Genomic DNA, 22943 nt, shown 5'->3' on the forward strand with positions numbered 1-22943 from the left:
TATTTTGAAAAAAATAAATAAATATGAACTATACTTGAAGTTTTTATTTTTTTAATAATAGATCACACATTTTTTCAAAGAGTGTTCATGACTTGTATATGACATTACTCAAATATATGATATTTAAAATGAATTGTTAACAATAAAATAAAATAAGAAACCTTCTTACATATTTTAAGAGTAGGTAATGATACCCTTATACTTTTTTTACTACTGTTTTACTATCTATTGTTTTCCTTTTGTTATTCAAATATGGATTAAAAATATCAGAATATGATCTTATTGCATAATTTATAAAAAAATAAATTCAATCAATCAACGTGATTGTGTAAATTAATTCAAAATAAATTCAATTTTATAAAAATTGACTTAGAGCAAAAAAAAGTCAAGTTTTATAAAATTGAATTTTTCTTTTATAAATTATGTAAAAATATCATGTTCTGAGATTTTTAATCCAGATTAAAAAAAAATAGATAGGTAGTAAAAAAGTAATAAAGGAAATAAGGGTATCATTATCTTTTTTTTTTCAACAAGGGGACAGAGGCCCAAGATTCTATAAGGGTAATGATACTTTTATATCTCTTTTATTATTGTTTTATTACTTAGTTATTTTTATATTCTTTTTTTGCTATTTAAATTTGGATTAAAAATTTCAGAATATGACTTTCTTGCATAATTTAGAAGAAAAAAATTCGATCAACAAATATAATAATGTTATTTAATTCAAAATAAATTTAATTTTTATTAAATTTTCTCAAAAAAAAAGAAGATCAATTTTTATAAAATTAAATTTATTTTTAATTAAATTACATGATTATGTTGGTTCATTGAATTTATTTTCTTCTAAATTATATAAGAAAATTATTTAATGAAATTTTTAATTCAGATTCAAAAAGCAAAAAGAAAAAAAATAATTGGATAGTAAAGTAATAGTAGTAAAGAAAATGTAAGCCTATCATTACCTTTTTTTAATATCAAATAAATATAAATATAAATATAAATATTGGGCCGTGCACGAGACGCTCTCTATCCGCAAGTGTGACACCGCACGCTCATCATCATCATCTTCGTCGTATAAAAGCCCTTTGAAAGTTGAAAACGTGAGGGGGAGAAACACTCGTTCAACTCGGTCTCAATAATTTTCCCTCCCTCTTCCTCCAGTTTCCCTCATTTTCTCTCTCTTATAGGGTTTGCCTGTTCTTCCCCCTCCCAAACAACAGCCAAAACGAAAAAGGAAAAAATACAATGAGTAACAACAAGGACAACTTGGACTTGTCTGATCTCGACTCCGCTCTCCCAGCCGCTGCCGCCGGTATTACCGCACCTTGAACCCTAATCATTCTCTCCAAGCTCTGTTCCTTTATTTTTTTCTTGTATCAGTGTATTATTTCCCCATTTTATTGTGTGAAACGCGTTGAATTTTATATTAGTTACAAAATCGAACATGTGTGTATACTATCTAACAAAAGTGGATACTGGCTTTCTTCTACTGAACCTGATATGAGCTCTAAGATATGTTTGTTGTTGTGTATAGCTCTTAGTGAGGAGGATCGAGCTGGTCTTGTTAATGCGCTTAAGGCAAGTTTTTCTTTGTGCAAAACAAACATGTGTTTGGTATGGCTAAATTGCTTATCCATGAAAACGAAATTTGGTTTCTGTTTTGGGCAAGAGGATAATGAAAATGATGGCAAAAATATGTTTTGGTGGCGGTTTCTAAAATCTAGTTTAGCATAAAAAAGGCCTTGTGCTTGTTCGAAGAAGCAAGCGAAAGTGCCGGGAAAAGAACCAGTCCTTCCAGATTCTTTTTCGTTTTCAATAAATTTTTTTTTTTTTGTACTTGGAAACGTATTAATATCAGTGCCACACATTTTTTGATTCCTGGTTTTATTTTTCTGATGATGTACTTATAAAAAATATTTTTCTGGTAATGCATTGTTGGATACTTTTCAGGATAAGATTCAGAGTTTGGCTGTGGGGAGCTCAGATATTCTAGAAACCCTGTCACCCCAAGTCAGGAAGCGTGTTGAGGTTCTGAGAGAGATTCAGGTTAGCTTGCCTGCAAAGTCTATACGTTATTGGTCTGTCTGTAAAGTTATCAATCTTTTTTAAAAAAATATTGGACTTTGGTTCGCTGAAGTAGGATAAATACCATCCATAAAAGCATTATAAATATAGTCTTAATGATACCTTGGACAAAGTCTGCACGCTCAAGTATATCACTCAATTGACTTAATTGCATACTTCAGTATAATATTGGAATGACTAATGCAATGCTTGATACATTGTTATGGTATAGAATACATACATACATATGTATATATTGCTATACTTGTTTTTGGAAAGGCTGATTGTTAAAAAAAAATATTTACCCCAGTTGTTGGGCTAGTATTGGATTAATTGAGGGTCACAAAAGTAAATTAGACTAGAGCTATTATTTTATTGTTCATGTTTGTAACATCTGTTCCAAGGCACTTGAGTTGGTGCCTCTGTGAAGCTGCCTCACCTCAAGGGTATATGGCATCTTGCCTCACCCAAGCACCTTGTCAAGCACCCAGTTTTCTTTTGAACTCGGTGGTCTTTGTGTGAGGAGTGCTGGCTTGAAACTTCAAACTTAGGGCTGAAGATTAACTTGTCATATTCTTACTTTCCAGAGCCAACATGACGAGCTTGAGGCAAAATTCTTTGAGGAGAGAGCAGCGCTGGAGGCTAAATACCAGAAGCTTTATGAACCACTTTACATGAAGGTATCTATAATACTATAATACTACAATAAGTGAGTTCTGCATCATAGCAATTGGCATAGTTACATTATTCTTTATAATGTTATCCAGGATATAGATTTATCAAAACTTCCTAGTATCAATATATTTGAAATACAACTGAAATGTTGTTGATTTACAAAGTTCACATGCATGTCCTTTTAACTCATTTTTTTATTTGGTCCTTGCAGAGATACGAGATCGTGAATGGTGTAGTTGAAGTTGGAGGAGTTGCAAAAGAAGCTGCTGTGGACCAAGAAGGGGACAAAGCTGCGGAAGGTATCACTCAAGAGTTAAATATTTTATCCATTTACAACCATTTCCCCTTGTACTTTATGTTTGATTTCATCTGGCAATGCAGAGAAAGGGGTGCCTGACTTCTGGCTTACAGCTATGAAGACTAATGAAGTATTAGCTGAGGAGGTGAGAAGGTTTCATAAGCCGTTATATCTATGTTATTCATCTGTTGAATTGATTGTAGAGTATGATTTACTGTTTCCTGGAGCAGATCACAGAGAATGATGAAGGGGCTCTGAAGTACCTCAAAGATGTCAAGTGGCATAGAATTGACAACCCAAGAGGTTTTAAGCTGGAGTTCTTCTTTGATCCTAATCCCTATTTCAAAAACTCCATCCTTACAAAAACATATCACATGATTGATGATGATGAGCCTATATTGGAGAAAGCGATTGGGTAATGTAATCTCTGTTTTTATAACGAAACATTCTGTTCTCTCTCCCCCCGACCCAAAGTCTCTTATCATGCCAGGGTGTTTTGTAGGACGGAGATTGAATGGTATCCTGGGAAAAGCTTGACGCAGAAGCTCCTGAAGAAGAAGCCAAGAAAGGGATCAAAGAATGCCAAACCCATCACCAAAACTGAGAGTTGTCAAAGCTTCTTCAACTTCTTTAACCCTCCACAGGTTCCTGAGGATGATGATGATCTTGATGAAGATGCTGTAAGTTTGGTTTCCTTGTATAGCAAGATGCAAATGGAATTGGAAGTATAATAAAGCTATCGTTTTTTTTTTTTTTTAATAAGTACAATAAAGCAATCGTTTCTTACTTTTGTGATGAATTGATAGGCTGAAGAGCTCCAAAATCAAATGGAGCAGGACTACGACATTGGGTTAGTCGAATTTTTTTATTTTATTTACTATTTGCTATTTATTTTTTTTGCTTGGGCAATAGAACTTAATTTTCTAATAATGCCTCCAGGCATATCCATTGATGAGGCATCCTTAGGGAGAATATGCACTTTTAACATTTTGAGGTGTTGTGCATGTGATCAACCTGCTTGATTTCTTTGGAGTTGGCTGGGTTGGTTAGTCTGATATTGCTTTTTAAGAAAATGTAGTCACTGCAAATGAAAAGGGCTGTAAAAACATATTGTTGAAACATATCTAGGTTGTTTCCCCGATTGGTGACATAGGATGAAGTGGATGCTTCACATGATATATAAGACCAACAGAATTGTAATACTCAATAGGGTTATATATTCTGCAGTTGTCTAAATGCTTACATGGGTATTTAGAATGGGAAGGGGTATTTGTTTTGTCTATTCTCTGAATTTGTTTCCAAAAATGACCTTTTGTTCATGTTACTGTGTAGATCAACAATCCGGGATAAAATCATCCCTCATGCAGTGTCATGGTTTACGGGGGAGGCTGCACAGGAGGAGTATGAGGATGTTGGAGATGATGATGATGAGGGGGATGATGAGAATGAAGAGGATGAGGACGAGGATGAGGATGAGGATGAAGATGACAACGATGATGACGATGAAGACGACGAGGAAGAGGAAGGCAAGGGCAGGAAGAAGGTATAGATATTATCAAGAATTTTACTTATCCCTATTCTATTTCAGTTCTTGAATACCAGATAGATTTTCTTTATTCTTTATTCTTTTTTATTTGTTGCTGATGTGTTCTTTTTCCATCATTTCCTTGATTACTGCAGTTATCAACTGGACCCAAGGTGAGATTATCTAACGTCTGTGTTTTCTGGTGATTTGATGTGTGAGTGTCTAAGCAATTCTTATGTCGAGTTGGTGATAAATTAACCTAAGGATTGTGTTTTGCAGAAAAGTGGAAGGACACAAGCTGGGGAGCAAGGTGAGCGACCTCCAGAATGCAAGCAGCAGTAGTGTATTTATTTGCATTTTTTTTTTCCTGTCTTTTCTCCCTTTCCGGCTTTTATGGAGTCCCTCACATTTATTACCCACTATTTGTATGGATATTAACTTATTGATTGCTTTGTAAAATGTACGGTAGTTTCTTCGGTGGTTAGTTCCATCCAACATTGAACAATGGACCTTTGTAAATTCACCAAAACAACACATGTCATTTTACGAAAAGGGTTTATTGAAAGTGATATAATGGAGCTGAGGAGTATGTATATACGCGTGTACATATATTCCTATGCGTTGAGATCTAGAACTGGTGCGTCTGGCGATGTGAATTTGCTTATTGGAGAGAGGGGGAACCCCCTCCTTAACGTGCATCGGTAGTTGATAAGAGTAACAGATGCATTCAACGATTGCCGTTTACACAACGATGAATTCTGCCGTTCAACCGCATTTGTGTCGTGTGATATAAAGCAGCTTGCTCGCTCTTGTTCAAAATCAGAATGTAGCCAACCAAAACTAGTCACGTAATTATTTCATAAAACATAGTATAGTATAAATGCAACTCTACAATATAAACAGTGAAATAAGAGCAGTATACCATTTCGAAACATTCCTTCTCCTTGTATAGAGTTCTTCTATTACATAAAAATTGGTGTTTAAAAGCACCATTTTTTGAAGATTGTGATAAACATTTAAGGCCCAGATTATGTTCCTCACAATCCTCATATGTATTTCATACAAATAAGTCTATGTACTTCTAATTAAGCTTCGAAAACATGTGAATCGAGAGAGAATGACATAACTTATAACAGCAAAATGATATAAATGATTTATTAGAATCCTTTGGGAGCTTTAGATAGATATCCCTCAATGCACAGCTCTCCTCTGGTCTCTACCCTTCTCTCTCTCTCTATCTCTCTCTCTCTCAAATATAGTGTACAGAGCAAGAAGTTAATAATCAATAAAAGCGATATTTCCTCTTATTTTTATTATTAAAAAATAAAATTTGTTTAAAATTATATTGCTCTCCTCCTCCACATGACTTTCTCTTGGAGCTGGAGGTAGGTAGATCTACTTCAAAGTTTCAACTCCTAACTGAGATGAGCTTTCTTCATGCTCCAAGCACTAACTGTGAATTGGACATTCTCAGTTCCATTATTGAAAACGTGCAAGTGGGCCTTATCATCAATTGCCAATGTGGGGTAAACTCTAGCCGTGATGCAAGCCTTTCCTTCTCCACCAAAGCTCTCCACAATGGAATGATCAATCTGGGGAAAATAATTTTACATTAAGATGAAATTAAGGACTCCCAAACGCATCAAAATGGAAAATTCATATCATTAAATGGGAAATGTAGACACTTATGGTAATGGTCAATAGTCATAGATATCAAACAAAAATCATTAGTCAAAATGATTTGAGTATGAACATTATCTTTGAATCTTTACTCAATAGAGGATACCTAATCTACTGCCAAATACTTTAAAAACTTTGATTATTTTATCGTGAGATGTTAGGAAAGAAAAATCTATAGGCATACTTGTTTCAGAGTTTGAAATGTCTAAAAACTTTGGTGGGCAATACTTGTACAGAGTTTCCCATCACTGCAATGTAGGTGAGGTCATGAACATTCAGAAAGGTTGACCTTCACAATGCAATGTATAGATATTGGAATATTATTCCCGAAGTTTCATAGAAACTTACCAAACTTCTGAGTGACAGCTTCTCGCGTGAAGGGTCCACTTCCAGAAAAGCCCCATAATTTGTCTTATCATTGTCATTATTCAAGGAAGACCTATCAACCAGAGAAAAAAAGCATTAAAAGAAGTTCAAAACTATGAATTTTTTTTTTTGGTTTTTGTTTTGAAGTTTTGTTAGGACCTGCTTTGGTCACTGCACATTAACACCACATATTTGTCTTGGCCTTTGAATATTCTAAAGAACACTGCTGTGTACTCTTGCAAGCCCTTTGAAGCCAAAACTAGCAGTCCAAATGGTCCCAAACCCCCTTTAACTGATGCACCCTTTTTGCTGCACAGCACTTGTGGATTTGTCCAACTTGGGTTCAGCACTTCTGCTTTCTCCAACTCACTTATTCCGAATGAAACCTCAACATCAGCCTGTGGATGTAGAACACAAAGAAAATCACTGTTTTAGCGCAGTATATAGGAGCACTAATGACAGACAATATCATTCTATCAATCTATTGATGTGTTGAAACTATATCTGTAATTACACGTAATTCTAAGATCCCATTGCTGAATTACAACCAAAAAGCATTCACCTGCACTGCTGTGACACCAGAAACTTCGAGTGCTGATCCTCCCTCAAGCACTTGCTTAGGCAAGTGGACTACGTGTCCACGCAGCTTTTCAATTTCTCTTATGGGCCATTGTACCAATTGTTTTCCGGATGTATCCAGCCAAAGTGTCCTTGGAATTGCCTGCAAAATGTGCTCCAAAAAACAGCTTCGATTAATAAAGCTCAAACAAATGCTGATTTCTGCTATAGTCCAACTCTGTAAGTTGGTAGGCCTAGACCTTTCTATATAGCAATAATTGACAGACTTACGTGAACTCCAGACCATCCCTTCTTAATATCATCATCGACACTCGAAGACTCATTGATCCAACCCAACAAAATTCTTCTGTTCTTTGCGCTGTCAAAGAAAGTTTTTGAAGCATAATACTTTCCATAATCATATCTCAACCCTGAATCGCTGTCCACCTGCCCCTTGTCCGGAACGTAGATATCCTTGCCAAGGTTATAACTTCCAATCGTGTAGTACTCGTGTTTGGTGTCGTCCAAGCTCACCTTGAGCACATGTTTAACATCCGGACCCACGATTGATGTGTCAACACCTAGTTTGGAATTGACCATAACCGGGAAAAAGTCAGGGCATTCCCACATTCCGGTGTCCTTTGCCGAGTGAAGTGGGTGCTGGGATTTAACCCAACGAATGAAGTCTTTACTTCTATAAAGAATAGCTAATCCCCTGGTGTGCCTTTTGCTTCCAATGATCAGTCTCCAAGTGCCATCAGGGCCTAACCAAGCAGAGGTTGGGTCCCTAAAGGAGCTTGAATTGATTTGGTTAGCCGAAGTGGGTGCCATCAATGGATTTTTGGGGGACTTGACCCATTCCCTAAGGTATGGATCAGAGAGGTTTTTGGGAATGGCCAAATTTTGGACCTGACGATTCTGGGGGTCAATTCCTGTGTAGAGAATAACTGGGGTGCCCCAGGGGAGGATTGTGGTGGAGCCAGACCAGCAGCCATTGATATCGGACGGCTGTGATGGGTAGATGGCCGGCTCATGTGGGGTCCAGTTCACCAAGTCCGTTGATGTAGAGTGGGCCCAGACAATGTTGCCCCAAACTGCACCTTTGGGATTGTATTGGTAGAAAAGATGGTAAAGTCCCCTGTAAATCATTGGTCCTGCAGACATGAATCACAAGAAGTTGAAAGAAAACCTTTAGGAAAAAAAAAAAAAAAAAGAGAGAGAGAAAAAAAAAAAAAAAAAAAACTGGAAGACCAAATAGGAAAAGAGCTGACCATTGGGATCTGCATATCCAAAGACACCCATTTGTCCGTTCCAGAATCAGAACATGTCAAGATGACAAAAACAAGGACGAAACACAGTTAGAGATATGAAGTCGGAAAATGAGACAGCAAAGAAAGTAAAAACAAAGGGTGAAAGAAATACCATTGATCCAGTTTTGGGGGGGTTGGAAGTGATAAGAAGTTCTATAAGGCTGATGTTCAGAAGGAGATGAAGAAACTTGAAGGTTTCTGTAAACATGATGGGAAGCTTCAAGCTCAACAACAGCATGGCGGAGAAAGAGAAAGCAGAAAACCAGCCAAGCATAAGAGATGGCCATGGTTGCTTTGTGAGAATGAGAGGAAAGGTAATGAATACTAGACTATTTATAAAGAGAGAGCTTTGAAGGTGTGAATAATCTTGAGAGGATAAAGTTCTTTTTTCACCAGGCCTAAAATAATTTTCAAATAAGAGAAACACAGTTGCAAGGGGCGAAGGATCCACGAAATATGGGGATTAAGTTAAGTCAAAAGTCAACATTAACTGTGGTGTGACATATATATATATATATATATATATATATATTTATATATATACATACGAACACATCGAAGACATTGATTTGTTAAGCAACTGCAGAGTTATGGTCGGATCTGAAGAACATGAGCTTATAAATTAGATCACAGGAGAGCAATTGCTGTGGGTACTAAACCAGGCATTAAGGCAAGTAGAAAAATAATTATGTTTATGAGGGAAATTACAGGATGGACAACAAGCATCGTATTTGCATTGCTCTATTTGAAAAAATAATATAAAAAGCTTCCTGTATTTGGGTAATATATATATAGGGGTGCATACAGGAAATCGACAGAGAATATTTCAGCATTATTACTGGGGAGAAAACATTGTTCAGAAAAAGAATATTGTGCTCAGAATAATAATTTGTTTTTTTTTCTAGAAAAATAAAAAGAAGAAGAATAGTATATATGTATATATACTGTTTAAACTACCCTATTGTCCACAAGTGGCTGGCAGGCTATTCTATCTAGAAAAAATCTATTTATCATCTATTTTTTCATCATTCTCTCATCATTTCACAATGTGACATTAGATGATTGGATTATATATATTGTTTAAACTACCCTATTGTCCAGAAGTGGCTGGCAGGCTATTATATATAGATTAATCATTCATTTTTTCATCATCATCTCATCATCCCATGATGTGCCATTAGATGATAAGTTCATAAGTGAAATATAATAAATAATATCTAATCATTTAATATCACATCATGAGATGATAAAATGATGATGAAAAAAAGGGATGATATATATAACATCCAACTCGTGAAACTTGCTCCTCCCACAACATCATGAAAAATCTCCCTATAAAACATGCAGCATGCTTCTTCAAAGTTCAAAGCTTGGTGCTTAAATTAGCCTGTTAGCTCATGACTAATCTTAGCATGCAATGATGCATGCAGCGCCTACTGATTTTGAAAAGTTGTCTTCGTAATTGCCCGGCCAACTCGTTTTTAAGGTCCAAATTTGCAATGGTTGTTTCATCCATCCAAGCAAGATCAGTAGTACTGGTTCGTGATTTAGAAAAATAAAAATAAAATTATCAAGTATATTATATATATATTAATTTAAAACATCATGGATGAAATATCTATTATTATATTGGATTTTAAATGCCAGAGTATGTAAGAGAGAATAAATTATCAAATCCAGTCGTCTTTATCATATATCGACATAACGAGTATGCATATATTTTCCTCATCTTCCAGTCATGATACCAATTACCATATGTCAGAAAAAATGTCCATAACGGACAATATTTCTACAATTATCTTTGACTTAATTTCCACAAAATTAATTAATACATGACCTTTCTATTTCTCTGTGTCCCATCATTAATTTCTTTCTAACTTCTTCTATTCCACCCCCCACCCCCCCCCCCCCCCCCCCCCCCCCCCCCCCCCACCCCCCCCCCCCCCCCAAATTAGAACGTAATGATTTGCATAAGAGATACCATTTATTTATTTTTCTTGTAGTACGTACCGTCGGTGATAAGATGATGAGATAAACATGATTTAAATTATCTAGAAACCATAAATCAAACTACGTCCTTGATTTCGCATACAGAAAAGAGAGAAAAATGCGCAGACTACTTAGACTAATCCGCCCATACATGATGGATCAATTATGGCGAGCTTGACTGCCTACGTACGTACGTACCTGCGTTTTAACAATTACGTGTTTGAATCCTAAACCACTTTCTCAATGTATGTGTAATGTTTAGCTTAGAGATTAATGATTAACTCAAGGAAATGAAGAGGTTACAGATTACATGTTGGTATATATATGAGCATGTCCCCGCGCGCGGGATGATGCTTTTATATATACATATATGGTTGGTTTGGTTGAGCGAGCTACGTACGTACGTTAATATATTTTAAAACCGGTCTGATCTTGATGATCTTAAGTTGTTTGGTCAATTTATTTGAGCTTTCTTCATGCTCCAAGCACTCAATCTGGTGATCCCAATATTCTCAGTTCCATTATTGAAAACATACAGGTGAGCCTCAGCATCATTAATGGCCAATGTAGGATAAACCCTAGCTGTGATGCAAGCCTTTCCTTCTGCACCAAAGCTCTCCACGATAGAGTGATCAATCTGTAACAATTTTAAGGGATCAAATTCTGGTATATTAATGGATTAATTAGGACACAAAACCAGGAAATATACATGAGCTGATTAATTAATTAGGAAGCAATATCAAAGGTACAAAAGTCAAACATGGTACATATATATATATATATATATATATATATATATATATATATATCAGCTAGCAGTCCTGTTATATTCATGATCACGTGTAAATGTTTAGGCATTGACTACTAGGCATGGTTTTGTCACCCTAAGCAAAAGTAGCTAGCTTTATTTGCTCGTCACATGTTACTGCCATATTCAGTTCTAATACAGGATCGAGGGACACATGCCAAAGACATGTGGGGCTAGCTAGATCTTGTTTTGTTTAAAGCAATGGGCAATTGTCTTTGATAGTTGTTTTTTTTTTTTTTTAGACGGGGGAGAGGATTCGACACTTGATTCTCTTAGTGAAAAATCAAAATCTTGCCAGTTGATTCAAAGTTCTTGGCAATTGTCTTTGATGGTACTGCTCGACCATTAAAATAAACCAACACAAACGTAATAAGGAAATTGGAAAGAACGTGAACTGTCAAATTCAATGCACGTTTTAACTTCAAATCGAAGTACCAAATTATATAACGAAGCAGCATATATATGATAATTTGTGGGAATATATAACAACGTTAAGCTTTGTATTTAGTAGTGCCTTTATATTTAGTTTTGATTTGACAAAATAGGTTTAAGTATGGAGGTTTTTGAAGGAATCATCCAAAATAGTTCTTCTTTTTGTTGTTTTTGATAAAATAGAAAGCAAGTAAACGAAAAAAACCAGTAGGGAGGTAGAGGCCGGCTTGGTGGGTAAGGATTCGGAAGACTTGATCAGAAAGAAAATTAGGATGATATATACCAAAGTGGCCGGTGGCGGTTTTGGTAGGGCTGGACTCTGAATCATATATACTGTATACATCTAAGGCGTGGGGAATATGATTACTTGAATTTTCATGATTGAGAAAGCAAAGATTTTCACGGATATTATCACAGCAACTCACCAAGCTTCTAAGTGACAGCTTCTCCTGAACAGGGTCCACATCCACAAATGCCCCATAAGTGGTCTTATCATTATCTTGATTCAAGGAAGATCTGCCACACGATTTACACCCAAAATTCAATAAGAATAGTTTCAAAGTTTGAACTTTCAAGTGTGGCAACACGACGAGAGAGAGAGAGAGAGAGAGACCTGCTTTGGTCGCTGCACATCAGCACCACATATTTGTTATGGCCTTTGAATATTCTGTAGAATACTGCTGTATATTCCTGCAGGCCTTCCGAAGCCAAAACTAGCAACCCAAATGGCCCTAGGCCACCTTTAACTATCGCATCCTTTCGACTACAAATTACTTGTGGGTTGGTCCAACTTGAATCCAGCACTTCAGCTTTAATAAAATCGCTTATTTCAAATGAAATCACAACGTCTGCCTGACAAGGATTGAGGAATATTAGGAAAATAATGATCAATACATGCAAAGGGGGAAAATAATAGCGCCTGTTTTTGTAACACCCAACCCAGCACCAAGACTAAGCTAATTTTAGGTTCTATAATATTTTTCTTTTGGGTTAATATGTATGCAAAGTTCATTTGAAATTTAAAGAGTAATTTTGGAATAACATATGAGCCCAAAAAATGCTACTCCAAAATTAATTTGGTGGTATATGAATTTTTATTTGAACTTGATAATTAGGATAAAATTTTTAATGGATCCAATGAGAATTGGCCGGAAAATTTTATGGGACAAACTAAATTATTTTTGGAGGTTGAGTCGAGGCTCATAACTCACGAAAAGGCCCAAACCACATATATCCAAAACCCAAGCCATGAGAACCAATTTTAGACTCCACGCCCATGCACGTCTCCATGGCATGCACGTTTCTCCTTTCCCTTTCTCATCTAGGATTTTCAGTTTTCTATATTTATACACACACTTAATACACAAAGTTACAAATCCATTCTCTGCAGACCCCATACATGAATTGCTGCACCCTTCCTCAACGTTCAGAGAATAAAAAAATCGAAGCGTTGCACTCTCTTCTCCTCTCCAACCCAATTGCAAGCCACAACAACCTCCCACACCAAACCTCATTCACTTCACAGCAACCACCAATTGCAACAAATCCATTGAGAGACCACGCCCCAAACCGAAACTAGCCATTGCCCAAGCCCTCATCTCGATTGATCCCCCTGCCATAAACCACCAGAGAAGAGTTTCGTGTCCCATGCAAGTTGAATGTAACATAGCCCTTCCCGTTCACAAACCACCGTGCACTAGGCCGCCCCCATGAAGCCGTAGCATCAAGCTGCCATAGTAGCCCACTTTTCTCCTCAACCCCACGTTCACCACCCCAATTGATGCACATAAACCACCACAGTTTGAGCCCATGCACAACAAGCCACCGTAGAAACTGTTGAGGATACTCTGCCTTAAGCTAAGGCTTGCCATATGTGACTTAATTCAGACCTTAATTCTAGGAGATTGCTTTGTATATACTTTTCATTCTTACATTTCATATTAATTGTAATTGATATGTAATTATTCCATACGATATGTAATTTGCTATAAATGACAAATTACTCACTACTTCAAAGTGTGGTGGTTTCATCAAACCTTCTCATGGTATCAAGAGCCCATATGGATTAACATCCCTCGATCCCTTCCTTCATCCTCTCCTATGGCTGCCGAGCCCACCCTTCTTCCTTTCAATACCATGATTCGCATGGTAACCATCAAACTTTCCTCTACCAACTATCTCCTATGGAAAAACCAACTTCTTCCCCTTCTTGAAAGCCAAGAATTACTAGGCTATGTCGATGGAACCCTTGAGTCTCCCCCACGGTTTCACCCAGCCACTTCACAGACGCCTAATCCCAAACACCTGGAGTGGAAAGTCATTGAAAAACGACTACTCAGCCTTCCCTCTCTTCCCTCACCGAGGAAGCTATGGTTGAGGTCGTTGGTTTCTACACCTCTCGAGAGGTCTGGCTCGCCTTGGAAAACTCCTTCAGCCACCACTCCAAGGCTAGAGAAATTAGCCTCAAAGATGATTTTTAGTTGATGAAGCGCGGTGCTCGATCCGTCATTGTGTATGCTCGTGCCTTCAAGGCAGTCTGTGACCAGCTTCATGCGATTGGTTGTCCAGTCGATGGCACCGATAAGGTACACTAGTTTCTCTGAGGTCTTGGCTCTGATTTTTCTTCTTTCTCCACTGCGCAGATGGCTGTTATGCCCTTCCCCTGTTTTGCTGATTTAATCTCAAAAGTTGAGAGCTTTTAAGTTCTTTCAGAAATCTCTTGAGTCTTTGGGTTCATCTTCAGCAGTGTTCATAGCCACCAATTGAAGCCATGATTGTGCGAACCAAAGAGGAAATTCCTCTTGCACTCAATGCGGACGCAACAATGGCCACTCTTCTTCTAATCGCGGCCATGGACGTAGCTCCTCTGGTCATGGGCGTCTCCCCCCCCCTCCCCCAACCACCGCCCCGCGCTGCCAAATTTGCCACACTGAAGGACACTACGTAGATCACTGCAACCAGCGATACGCACGCCATGAGTCTTCTACTCACCTTGCCGAGGCCTTCAATCACTCTTGCTCTATCTTTGAAAGTGAAACCCCAGATTGATACTTGGATACTGGGGCTTCGGCCCACATGACCACCGACCCATCTATTTTGGATCACTCAAATACTTACATAGGTAAGGATTGTGTAATTCTAGGGAATGGTGTTTCTCTACCCATAACTCATACATGTATTATTTCTCCAAATCCAAATCTTCATTTACTTGATGTTTTGGTTGTTCCTCATCTCACTAAAAATCTCTTGTCAATTAGTAAATTAATCTCTGATTTTCCATTATCTGTTACCTTTACTGATAATCTTTTTACCGTCCAGAATCGTCAAACGGGAAGGGTGGTGGCAACCGGTAAAAGAGATGGCGGCTTATATGTGCTGGAGCGTGAACATTCAGCTTTTATTTTTGTTCTTAAAAATAAATCTCTTCATGCTTCATATGATTTATGGAATGCTCGCCTTGGTTATGTGAATCATTCTGTTATTTCTTTTTTAAATAAAGATGGTCATCTTTTTCTTACATCTTTATTGCCTTCTCCAAAATTGAGTGGTACATGTCAACTTATGAAAAATCATCGTTTGCCTTATTCACGTAATGAACGGCGATCGTTTGCCTTATTCACGTAATGAACGGCGATCGTCTAATGTGTTGGATTTAATTCATTGTGATATATGGGGTCCTTCCCCCGTCAAATCCACCTTAGGTTTTGCCTACTACGTTCTCTTCATTGATGCTTTTTTTTCATTTCCTTAGGTTATATCCTTTGAAATTAAAATCTGACTTTTATGATGTTTTCCGCCAATTTCAAACATTTGTGGAAAATTAACATTCTGCTTGTATAAAAATTTTTCAAAACGATGGCGGTGCCGAATTCACTAGTCATCGTGTCAAAGATCACCTTCGCACCTCTGGTATCCATCATCAACTCTCTTGTCCATACACACTTGCTCAAAATGGTCACACTGAAAAGAAACATCGTCATGTTACCGAGACAGGTCTGGCCCTTCTTTTTCACTCTCACATTTCTCTCCGCTTCTGGGTTGACGCCTTCAACACTGTAGCTTACATCATCAACCGATTGCCCACACCACTTCTTGGAGGTAAGTCACCTTTTGAGCTTCTCTATCATTCCTCTCCTAATTATGCAAATTTTAATCCCTTTGGTTGTCGTGTTTATCCTTACTTGTGTGATTATATGTCTAACAAATTTTCTCCGCGTAGCATTCTATGCATTTTTCTGGGTTATAGTCTCTCATATAAAGGTTTTCATTGTCTTGATCCCACCACCTCTAGGCTATATGTCACCCGACATGCCCAGTTTGATGAAAATCATTTTTCCTTTCTAGATAAATCTCAGTCTTAGCCCGTATCCTCTCTCCACTTTTCCAATTTTTTGGAACCCAGCATGCTTCATATCGAAACCCCTCCCTCTTCTCTCGAGCTCCATTCCCCACCCATTACTCCATCTGGATCTAGCCCGTGTGCTATTTGTACTGACCCAGTGGATGAGTCTTTTTAGGCTAATGACTCTCTTGCAGGTCCTTCTTCGCCGCACCCGGCCTCGAGCTCTCCTCCTGTTGAGTCTGCCACTGACCCTCACATTACAGATCTCACTCCCGCTCCAGCATTCCCTTTGGATTCTCACCCTATGCTCACACGAGCTAAAGCTGGTATTTTTAAATCTCGTCATCCGGTAAATATTGGTGTTTTGGGATCCTTTGGTCTTCTTTATGCTCTGCTTGTACCTACTGAGCCTAAATGATTCAAATCTGCTACTAAAAATCCTGCTTGGCTTGTGGCTATGGATGACGAAGTTCGTGCCTTGCAAAATAACCACACCTGAATTTGGTCCCATGACCCGCTGACACAAACATTGTGGGTTCCAAATGGGTGTTTGGGACCAAATATTTGTCTGATGGATCCGTTGAGTGTCTCAAAACTCGCCTTGTTGCCAAAGGCTATACTCAGATATCCGGTCTTGATTATACTGACACTTTTAGCCCTGTTATCAAGGCTACCACTGTTCGTGTTGTGCTTTCTATTGTTGTCACCAACAGATGACATCTTCGCCAACTTGATGTCAAGAATGCCTTTCTCAATGGTACTCTCACTGAAAATGTTTATATGGAGCTACCTCCTGGGTACATTGATCCTCGCTTTCCTAATCATGTATGTCAGTTGAAGAAAGCCCTCTACGGTCTCAAACAAGCACCTCGTGCCTGATTTCAGCGCTTCAGCTCGTTTCTTGTTCAACTTGGATTTTCCTGCAGTCGTGCTGACACTTCTCTCTTTATTTTCCATAAGCAGTCTGATATAATCTATTTGCTTCTTTATGTTGATGATATTATTGTTACTGGCAACAATTCATCTCTTCTCAACAGCTTCACTTGCAAGCTCAATTCTGAGTTTGCCACTAAAGATTTAGGCCCTCTCAATTACTTTCTTGGTCTTGAAGCTTCAACAACTACAGATGGTCTATTCATCAATCAGTTAAGGTATGCACGAGATATTCTTACTTGGGCTTAGTTACTTGACAGCAAACCGATCCACACCCCATGGTTGTTGCGCAACACCTATCTACTGATGGTACACCTTTTTCGGATCTCACTCTCTACAGGTCTCTCGTCGGTGCCCTCCAGTATTTGACCATTACACGGCCCGACCTTGCCCATGCTGTCAATTCTGTTAGCCAATTTCTCCACACTCCAACAGAGGATCGTTTTCTTGTTGTTAAGCGTATTTTTCGCTATGTCAAGGGCACCCTTCATTTTCGCCCATCTGCTACTCCTGGTGCTTTAGTTGCTTACTCTGATGCAGATTAGGTAGGTTGCCTTGACACTCGTTGTTCTACCTCTGGCTACTCTGTTTATCTTGGTGACAACTTGGTTTCTTGGAGTGCCAAGAAGCAACCTACTGTCTCCCGCTCTAGCTATCAATCTGAGTATCGCGCTCTTGCGCACACTGTAGCTGAACTACTTTGGCTTACGCATCTCCTTTATGATCTAAAGGTCTCCATTCCACAACAGCCTTTTCTTTTATGTGACAACAAAAGTGCCATTTTTTTGAGTTCCAATCCCGTTTCTCGTAAACGGGCCAAGCATGTTGAGTTAGACTACCACTTTCTTTGGGAACTTGTTGTTGCTGGCAAACTTCACACTCAGTATGTTCCCTCTCACCTACAGGTTGCCGACATCTTCACCAAAAGTATTCCTCGACCACTTTTTGACTTTTCAGATCCAAGCTTCACGTCTGTTACAATCCGACGCTCAGCTTGCGGGGGAGTGTTGAGGATACTCTGCCTTAATTTAAGGCTTGCCATATGTGACTTAAATTATAAGAGATTGCTTTGTATATACTTTCCATTCTTACATTTCATATTAATTGTAATTGATATGTAATTATTCCATACGATATGTAAATTGCTATAAATGACAAATTACTCACCACTTCAAAGTGTGGTGGTTTCATCAAACCTTCTCAAAAACCGCCACTTAGTCTGCTCGAGTTTTCTCAAAGCCTCGCCGTGCACTCCTGCTTTCCACCGAGGCGCACCATGTTGAAACAACACTACCTTCACTCCCTTCCATAGCAATCGTTGCCCCATGTTCAACCTTGCTTGCAAATGCACAAAGAGCTGAATGCCCCTATTTTAGCCCAACAAAAACAAAGCACTACAACAACAAAGCACGATGGACAGTAGCCCCTCACGGCGGCACCCTCACGGCCTTCCCTCAACGATAGATGATGCCAAACCCCAACCTTGCCCAACCACCCTCACCCAACACAAAAACCGGTGCACGTGAAGCTTCCGAGCATGGCAACGCTGTGAAAAACTCGCTCTCTCCCTAAGTCTAGATTTCTCTCTCTCTCTCTCTCTCTCTCTCTCTCTCATTTTCATGCTCTACCACCCTGGACAGCCACTATCGCTCACCCACGCCAAAGGTTCATGGTCGAACCCACGACCCACATCACATGGCTACACTGCCAGTAAGCATCTCTCATTCACTTCACTTGTTAAAAAGTTAAGCACTTAGAAAGTAAATTACATGCATGCCCCTAGTAGTTAATCCAGTGTTTATTAATTATGAGGATATTATGGTAATAAAACTAAGAGAAATTAGATGGTTGGAAATTAAGGATATTTTAGAGTTTAATCACATGATTATTTGGAGAAATTATGGGAAATCAAAGTATTTTAGGAAGTGAAGATATTTTGGGGCTTTGAGAATTTTAGACATTAGAAAAATATAATTTTTTAATACCTTTGGGCCGGTAAGTATGAAGTACGTGTTCAATTGGATATTTAAGCAATTTACGTGTCTATTTTATAGGTAATGATTGATATTCTCTTAGCACTGTTAGGAAGAAATTCAGAGAAGATAAAAAGTTTAGATAAGTGGAGTACCTATACTAGATTTTGCATAAAAGAATTGAACTAAGGTTAATTTTGAAAAATATGCATGTTTTGTTATGTAAAAAAAATTTGAAACAACTTCAGTTAATTGTTTTGGATTACTCATGAAATTTTTATGAAAAAGAAAATTATTTTCTGTTATGACTGATGTAGACATGAGTAAATTTTTGGCATTATGTTTTTAAACTGTGCAAAAATAGTGAATAGGCAATTTATGAAAATTTGTGCATATGATGTGAAGATGTTATGAATCTGTTTTTAAATATGTGAAATGAGTTGAATATGTTCAGTACTCTGTTTTGATATGATGTGGCATCTAAAAACCTTTGATATGATTTTTTGATTCTATATCTGTATCTGGGTCTGTTTTGTTTCTGATTTGTTCCGTTAAGGCCCTGCCCCGGATATAATAATGGTATACGGCCCTGTCACGGGTATAATAGTGGTATACGATCCAGCCACGGGTATAATAGTGGTATATGATCCCGCCATGAGTATAATAGTGGTATACGATTCGACTACGGGTATAATGGTTGTTTATAACCCTACCACGAGGGTTAAACATGGTTTTCATCTCAATGTGATGCTCTGATATGATATGAAGATGATGTATCAGATTATGATATGCCAAAAAAATTTTAAATAAGAATGTTTTTGAAAGTTTCGCTCTGATATTTTTGATAACATGTGTTGATTTTGCATTTTGAAAGCAAATATCTGATTCTGCATTCTGAAAGTAAATATTTTGTTCTATTTTCTGAACTCTGTAAATACAAATGTTTACATACTAGTATATGTTTTCTATTTACTGAGTTGCTGATAACTCACCCCTTATATCCACAATATTTTTCAGATAATTTGAATATTTCAACTAAGAATCAAGATTATGAAGTATGAGTGAGGTGATTTAAGCATAGTAGATTAAACACAAAAGGTTTCTATGAGTATTGGCGAATTTTATTAGTAATTTTGTTGTGTTATGATGACTTGGTATTTTGAGAGGTTGATTATATTGAGGTAGTTAGTTTGAAACAATAATTTTTATATGGCATTGAGAAGAGTAACGCTATATACAGTCGTAGAGTGCGCAAGTGCCGTACAGTCACTTTGAAAAAGAGTGGAGTCCACTATTAAAAGTTTAATTTTCTTTTCATGAAGATGTCGTATTTGTTTATTTTTTTTCAAAATAATTGCACGACACTTGCATACTTACAATTACAACTACCATTTCTCAATACTATAATCACATTACTGAATTACGTCAAAAGGTTCACCTGTGCTGCTGTGAGACCAGAAACTTCAAGCACCGATCCCCCACTCAGCACCTGGTAAGGCAACTCAATCTGGGTTCCACGCAACGTTTCAATTTCTTTGATTGGCCATTGCAGCAATTGTTTTCCAGATTTATCGAGCCAAATACTCCTTGGAATCGCCTGCAAAATGTGTCCAGAAACACAGAAAAAATATTGTTGCCTACTAATATTACAAGTTGTGATCGTTAACATTCACATTACAACTTGGTATTTAGTAAAACATTCATATAGAACTAGAATTACCTGAACTCCAGACCATCCCTTCTTGATATCATCAATGGCACTTGAAGATTCATTTACCCAACCCCACAAGATTCTTCTGTGGAGCGGGTACTTGTCGTCAAAGAAAGTCTTTGAGGCATAAAATTTTCCATAATCATATCTCAAGCTCGAGTCTTTAAATGGTCCGTTGTCCGGAATGAAGATATCCTTGTCCGGGTTATAAGTTCCGATCATGTAGTAATCATGTGGTGTCCTAAAGAAGCTCACCTTGAGCACATATCTGACATCCGGACCATTACTTGAAGTGTCAATACCAAGTGGGCTTTTGAACAAAACTGGATAAAAATCAGGACATTCCCACATTCCTGTGTCCTTATTAGCAGAGTAGAGTGGTTTTTCAGCTTCTTCCCAATGAACAAAATCATTACTCTTAAAGAGAATTGCTAAGCCCCGTTCTTTCTTTTGGCTCCCAATGATCACTCTCCAATTCCCATCACTGCCAAGCCAAGCAGTGGATGGGTCTCTGAAATAGGTTGCATTGATTTTGTTCTTGGAATTGGGTGTCAGTAGTGGATTATGTTTAAACTTAACCCATTCCCTAAGGAATGGGTCAGAAAAGTTTTTGGGCGCAGCCAAGTTTTGGACTTGGCGATTCTCAGGGTCAATTCCAGTGTAGAGGATGACCGGGTGGCCTCCAGGGAGGATCGTGGCGGAACCCGACCAGCAGCCGTTGATATCAGACTGCTGTGATGGGTAGATTGCTGGATCATGTGGGGTCCAATTCACGAGATCCGTTGATGTAGAGTGGCCCCAGATAAGATTGCTGCCCCAAACTGCAGCTTTTGGGTTATATTGGTAGAACAGATGGTAGATTCCCAATCGTAACATTGGTCCTACAAATATTACATTACTATGTAAATTACATTGTCCTAATTAACTTAGCTTGAATAGAACCCAGCAAGGAATAGACCCAAACTTGTCCTCTATTGTTTGTATGGTTTGCACTTCGCATACATTAAATTGCGTTGGAGTTTAGAACAACTTGAACCTTCGTTTTAAAAGATTAACTGCTTATATGGTTTCTTGGTTTGGTTGATGATTACCCATAACCAAGGATGATTTTCCAGTAGGTAATAATACTTTCTAAGTTGAATCAAAAGAACTAAAGAGTGAAGATAAAAAGAGATGAAAGAAGCAACGGTGAGGAACTTACCATTAGGATCTTTGCATCCAAACACACCCATTTGTCCATTCCACCATCACAGCATGTCACAGGAGAAAATCAAGATGGGAAAAAAAAAACAATGTAAGAGCTATTAAGCAATAAACTAAAAAGAACAAGAAGTTGAAGAAACACACTAAAAGGGAAGAAGAGGGAAGAGGAAACTGGTCAGGTGAGGAATACCATTCATCCAATTGTTGGGAGGCTGGAAGTGGTAAGAAGTTCGGTAAGGCTGATTCCCAGAAGTAGAATATTGTGCAGTTTGATGTACGTTTAGGTAAACATGGTGGAAAGCCTCAATGAGCTCAAGAACACCATGGCCAAAGAGGGAAAAGAAGAACATTAGCCAGATACAAGACAAAGCCATGGCGGCTTTGCTAAGCTATTTATGAGAGGAAACCAAGCTGGCTGTATATAAGCAGAGTTTAGAGGAGGATTTGAATCCACCGAATATATACACGATGAGATGATTGATCTTCACAAGATTTTGCCCAGAAATCTGAAACTGTATTCAAACGATCGAAGAATCAAAGTTCTTAGGAGAGATCCCCCTACGAGTTTTGTGTCGAAGGAGCCGAAAGTCAACTTCTATATTGTATTACTAACAAAAGAATTAGTATGGTGTCGATGAACAGGCAAACTTGATGTAATGATGTTGAACGACATTCTAAATTACTAGCTAAATTTGGCACTATATATTATAGGGTAAACGACACAAACACAAATTTCCCAACTTACAAAAAAAAAAAAAAAAAAACAGAATAATGATTTGTCTTAAATCACGTACCCACTTTTTTTAAAAAATAATATAAGAAATTGTAAGATTATAAATATCATTTTTTATATTTATATAGTCATTTTTATCGTAGCGATAATTTTTGTTTTTATTTCTATTTAAGTTTCAACACAAAAACTATGGCTATAAGCATATTAAACTCTATTATTTATATATCTCAAAACGTTTTATCATTAAGTTTTGTTACTTATCATTTATATGCCCTATATTTATATTTATTTATTTATTTATTTATACACACTATATACATATTATATTTATTTATTAATTTTT

General features: G+C 37.6%; 3 protein-coding genes across 6 annotated transcripts; 1 reads left to right on the forward strand and 2 right to left on the reverse strand.

Moving 5' to 3' along the window:
• Window positions 1-1087: 1087 nt before the first annotated feature.
• On the forward strand, window positions 1088-5155 carry LOC121260015 (nucleosome assembly protein 1;4-like). Its single transcript, XM_041161875.1, has 12 exons — window positions 1088-1312; window positions 1535-1578; window positions 1951-2046; window positions 2652-2744; window positions 2951-3038; window positions 3121-3182; window positions 3268-3452; window positions 3540-3717; window positions 3844-3887; window positions 4370-4580; window positions 4718-4735; window positions 4842-5155. Exons 1-12 carry the CDS (start codon window positions 1246-1248, stop codon window positions 4902-4904), a joined length of 1149 nt encoding a protein of 382 aa, XP_041017809.1. The 5' UTR covers window positions 1088-1245; the 3' UTR covers window positions 4905-5155.
• Window positions 5156-5685: 530 nt separating this feature from the next.
• On the reverse strand, window positions 5686-8875 carry LOC121259038 (beta-fructofuranosidase, cell wall isozyme-like). The gene is made up of 7 exons (XM_041160521.1): window positions 8589-8875; window positions 8438-8446; window positions 7458-8320; window positions 7171-7329; window positions 6768-7006; window positions 6591-6681; window positions 5686-6154 (listed from the first exon to the last, which is right to left on the reverse strand). Exons 1-7 carry the CDS (start codon window positions 8761-8763, stop codon window positions 5978-5980), a joined length of 1713 nt encoding a protein of 570 aa, XP_041016455.1. The 5' UTR covers window positions 8764-8875; the 3' UTR covers window positions 5686-5977.
• A 2004-nt stretch (window positions 8876-10879) lies between these two features.
• On the reverse strand, window positions 10880-22496 carry LOC121258974 (fructan 6-exohydrolase-like). 4 transcript variants are annotated; one of them, XM_041160438.1, is made up of 7 exons: window positions 22058-22496; window positions 21866-21874; window positions 20674-21545; window positions 20392-20550; window positions 12319-12557; window positions 12131-12221; window positions 10880-11102 (listed from the first exon to the last, which is right to left on the reverse strand). In XM_041160438.1, exons 1-7 carry the CDS (start codon window positions 22239-22241, stop codon window positions 10920-10922), a joined length of 1737 nt encoding a protein of 578 aa, XP_041016372.1. In that variant the 5' UTR covers window positions 22242-22496; the 3' UTR covers window positions 10880-10919. The 4 variants fall into 4 exon arrangements, with proteins under 4 accessions (XP_041016372.1, XP_041016390.1, XP_041016381.1 ...); XM_041160456.1 differs by having other exon boundaries at window positions 21866-21878; window positions 22012-22198; XM_041160447.1 differs by lacking the exon at window positions 12131-12221.
• Window positions 22497-22943: the final 447 nt, after the last annotated feature.

The sequence above is a fragment of the Juglans microcarpa x Juglans regia genome, chromosome 1D (genome assembly GCF_004785595.1).
Source record: "Juglans microcarpa x Juglans regia isolate MS1-56 chromosome 1D, Jm3101_v1.0, whole genome shotgun sequence".
NCBI lineage: Eukaryota > Viridiplantae > Streptophyta > Magnoliopsida > Fagales > Juglandaceae > Juglans > Juglans microcarpa x Juglans regia.

Bases quoted from the DNA above. Each gene is read 5' to 3' on its own strand.
- LOC121260015 (XM_041161875.1), top strand. From the start codon at position 1,246: ATGAGTAACAACAAGGACAACTTGGACTTGTCTGATCTCGACTCCGCT. The intron at 3,453-3,539 runs GTAATGTAATCT...GGTGTTTTGTAG, and splicing joins ATATTGGAGAAAGCGATTGG to GACGGAGATTGAATGGTATC. The intron at 3,888-4,369 runs GTTAGTCGAATT...GTTACTGTGTAG, and splicing joins GAGCAGGACTACGACATTGG to ATCAACAATCCGGGATAAAA.
- LOC121259038 (XM_041160521.1), bottom strand. From the start codon at position 8,763: ATGGCCATCTCTTATGCTTGGCTGGTTTTCTGCTTTCTCTTTCTCCGC. The intron at 7,330-7,457 runs GTAAGTCTGTCA...CACATTTTGCAG, and splicing joins AGGGATGGTCTGGAGTTCAC to GCAATTCCAAGGACACTTTG. The intron at 6,682-6,767 runs GTCCTAACAAAA...TCTGGTTGATAG, and splicing joins ATGTGCAGTGACCAAAGCAG to GTCTTCCTTGAATAATGACA.
- LOC121258974 (XM_041160438.1), bottom strand. From the start codon at position 22,241: ATGGCTTTGTCTTGTATCTGGCTAATGTTCTTCTTTTCCCTCTTTGGC. The intron at 20,551-20,673 runs GTAATTCTAGTT...CACATTTTGCAG, and splicing joins AGGGATGGTCTGGAGTTCAG to GCGATTCCAAGGAGTATTTG. The intron at 11,103-12,130 runs GTGAGTTGCTGT...AAATTGTTACAG, and splicing joins AGCTGTCACTTAGAAGCTTG to ATTGATCACTCTATCGTGGA.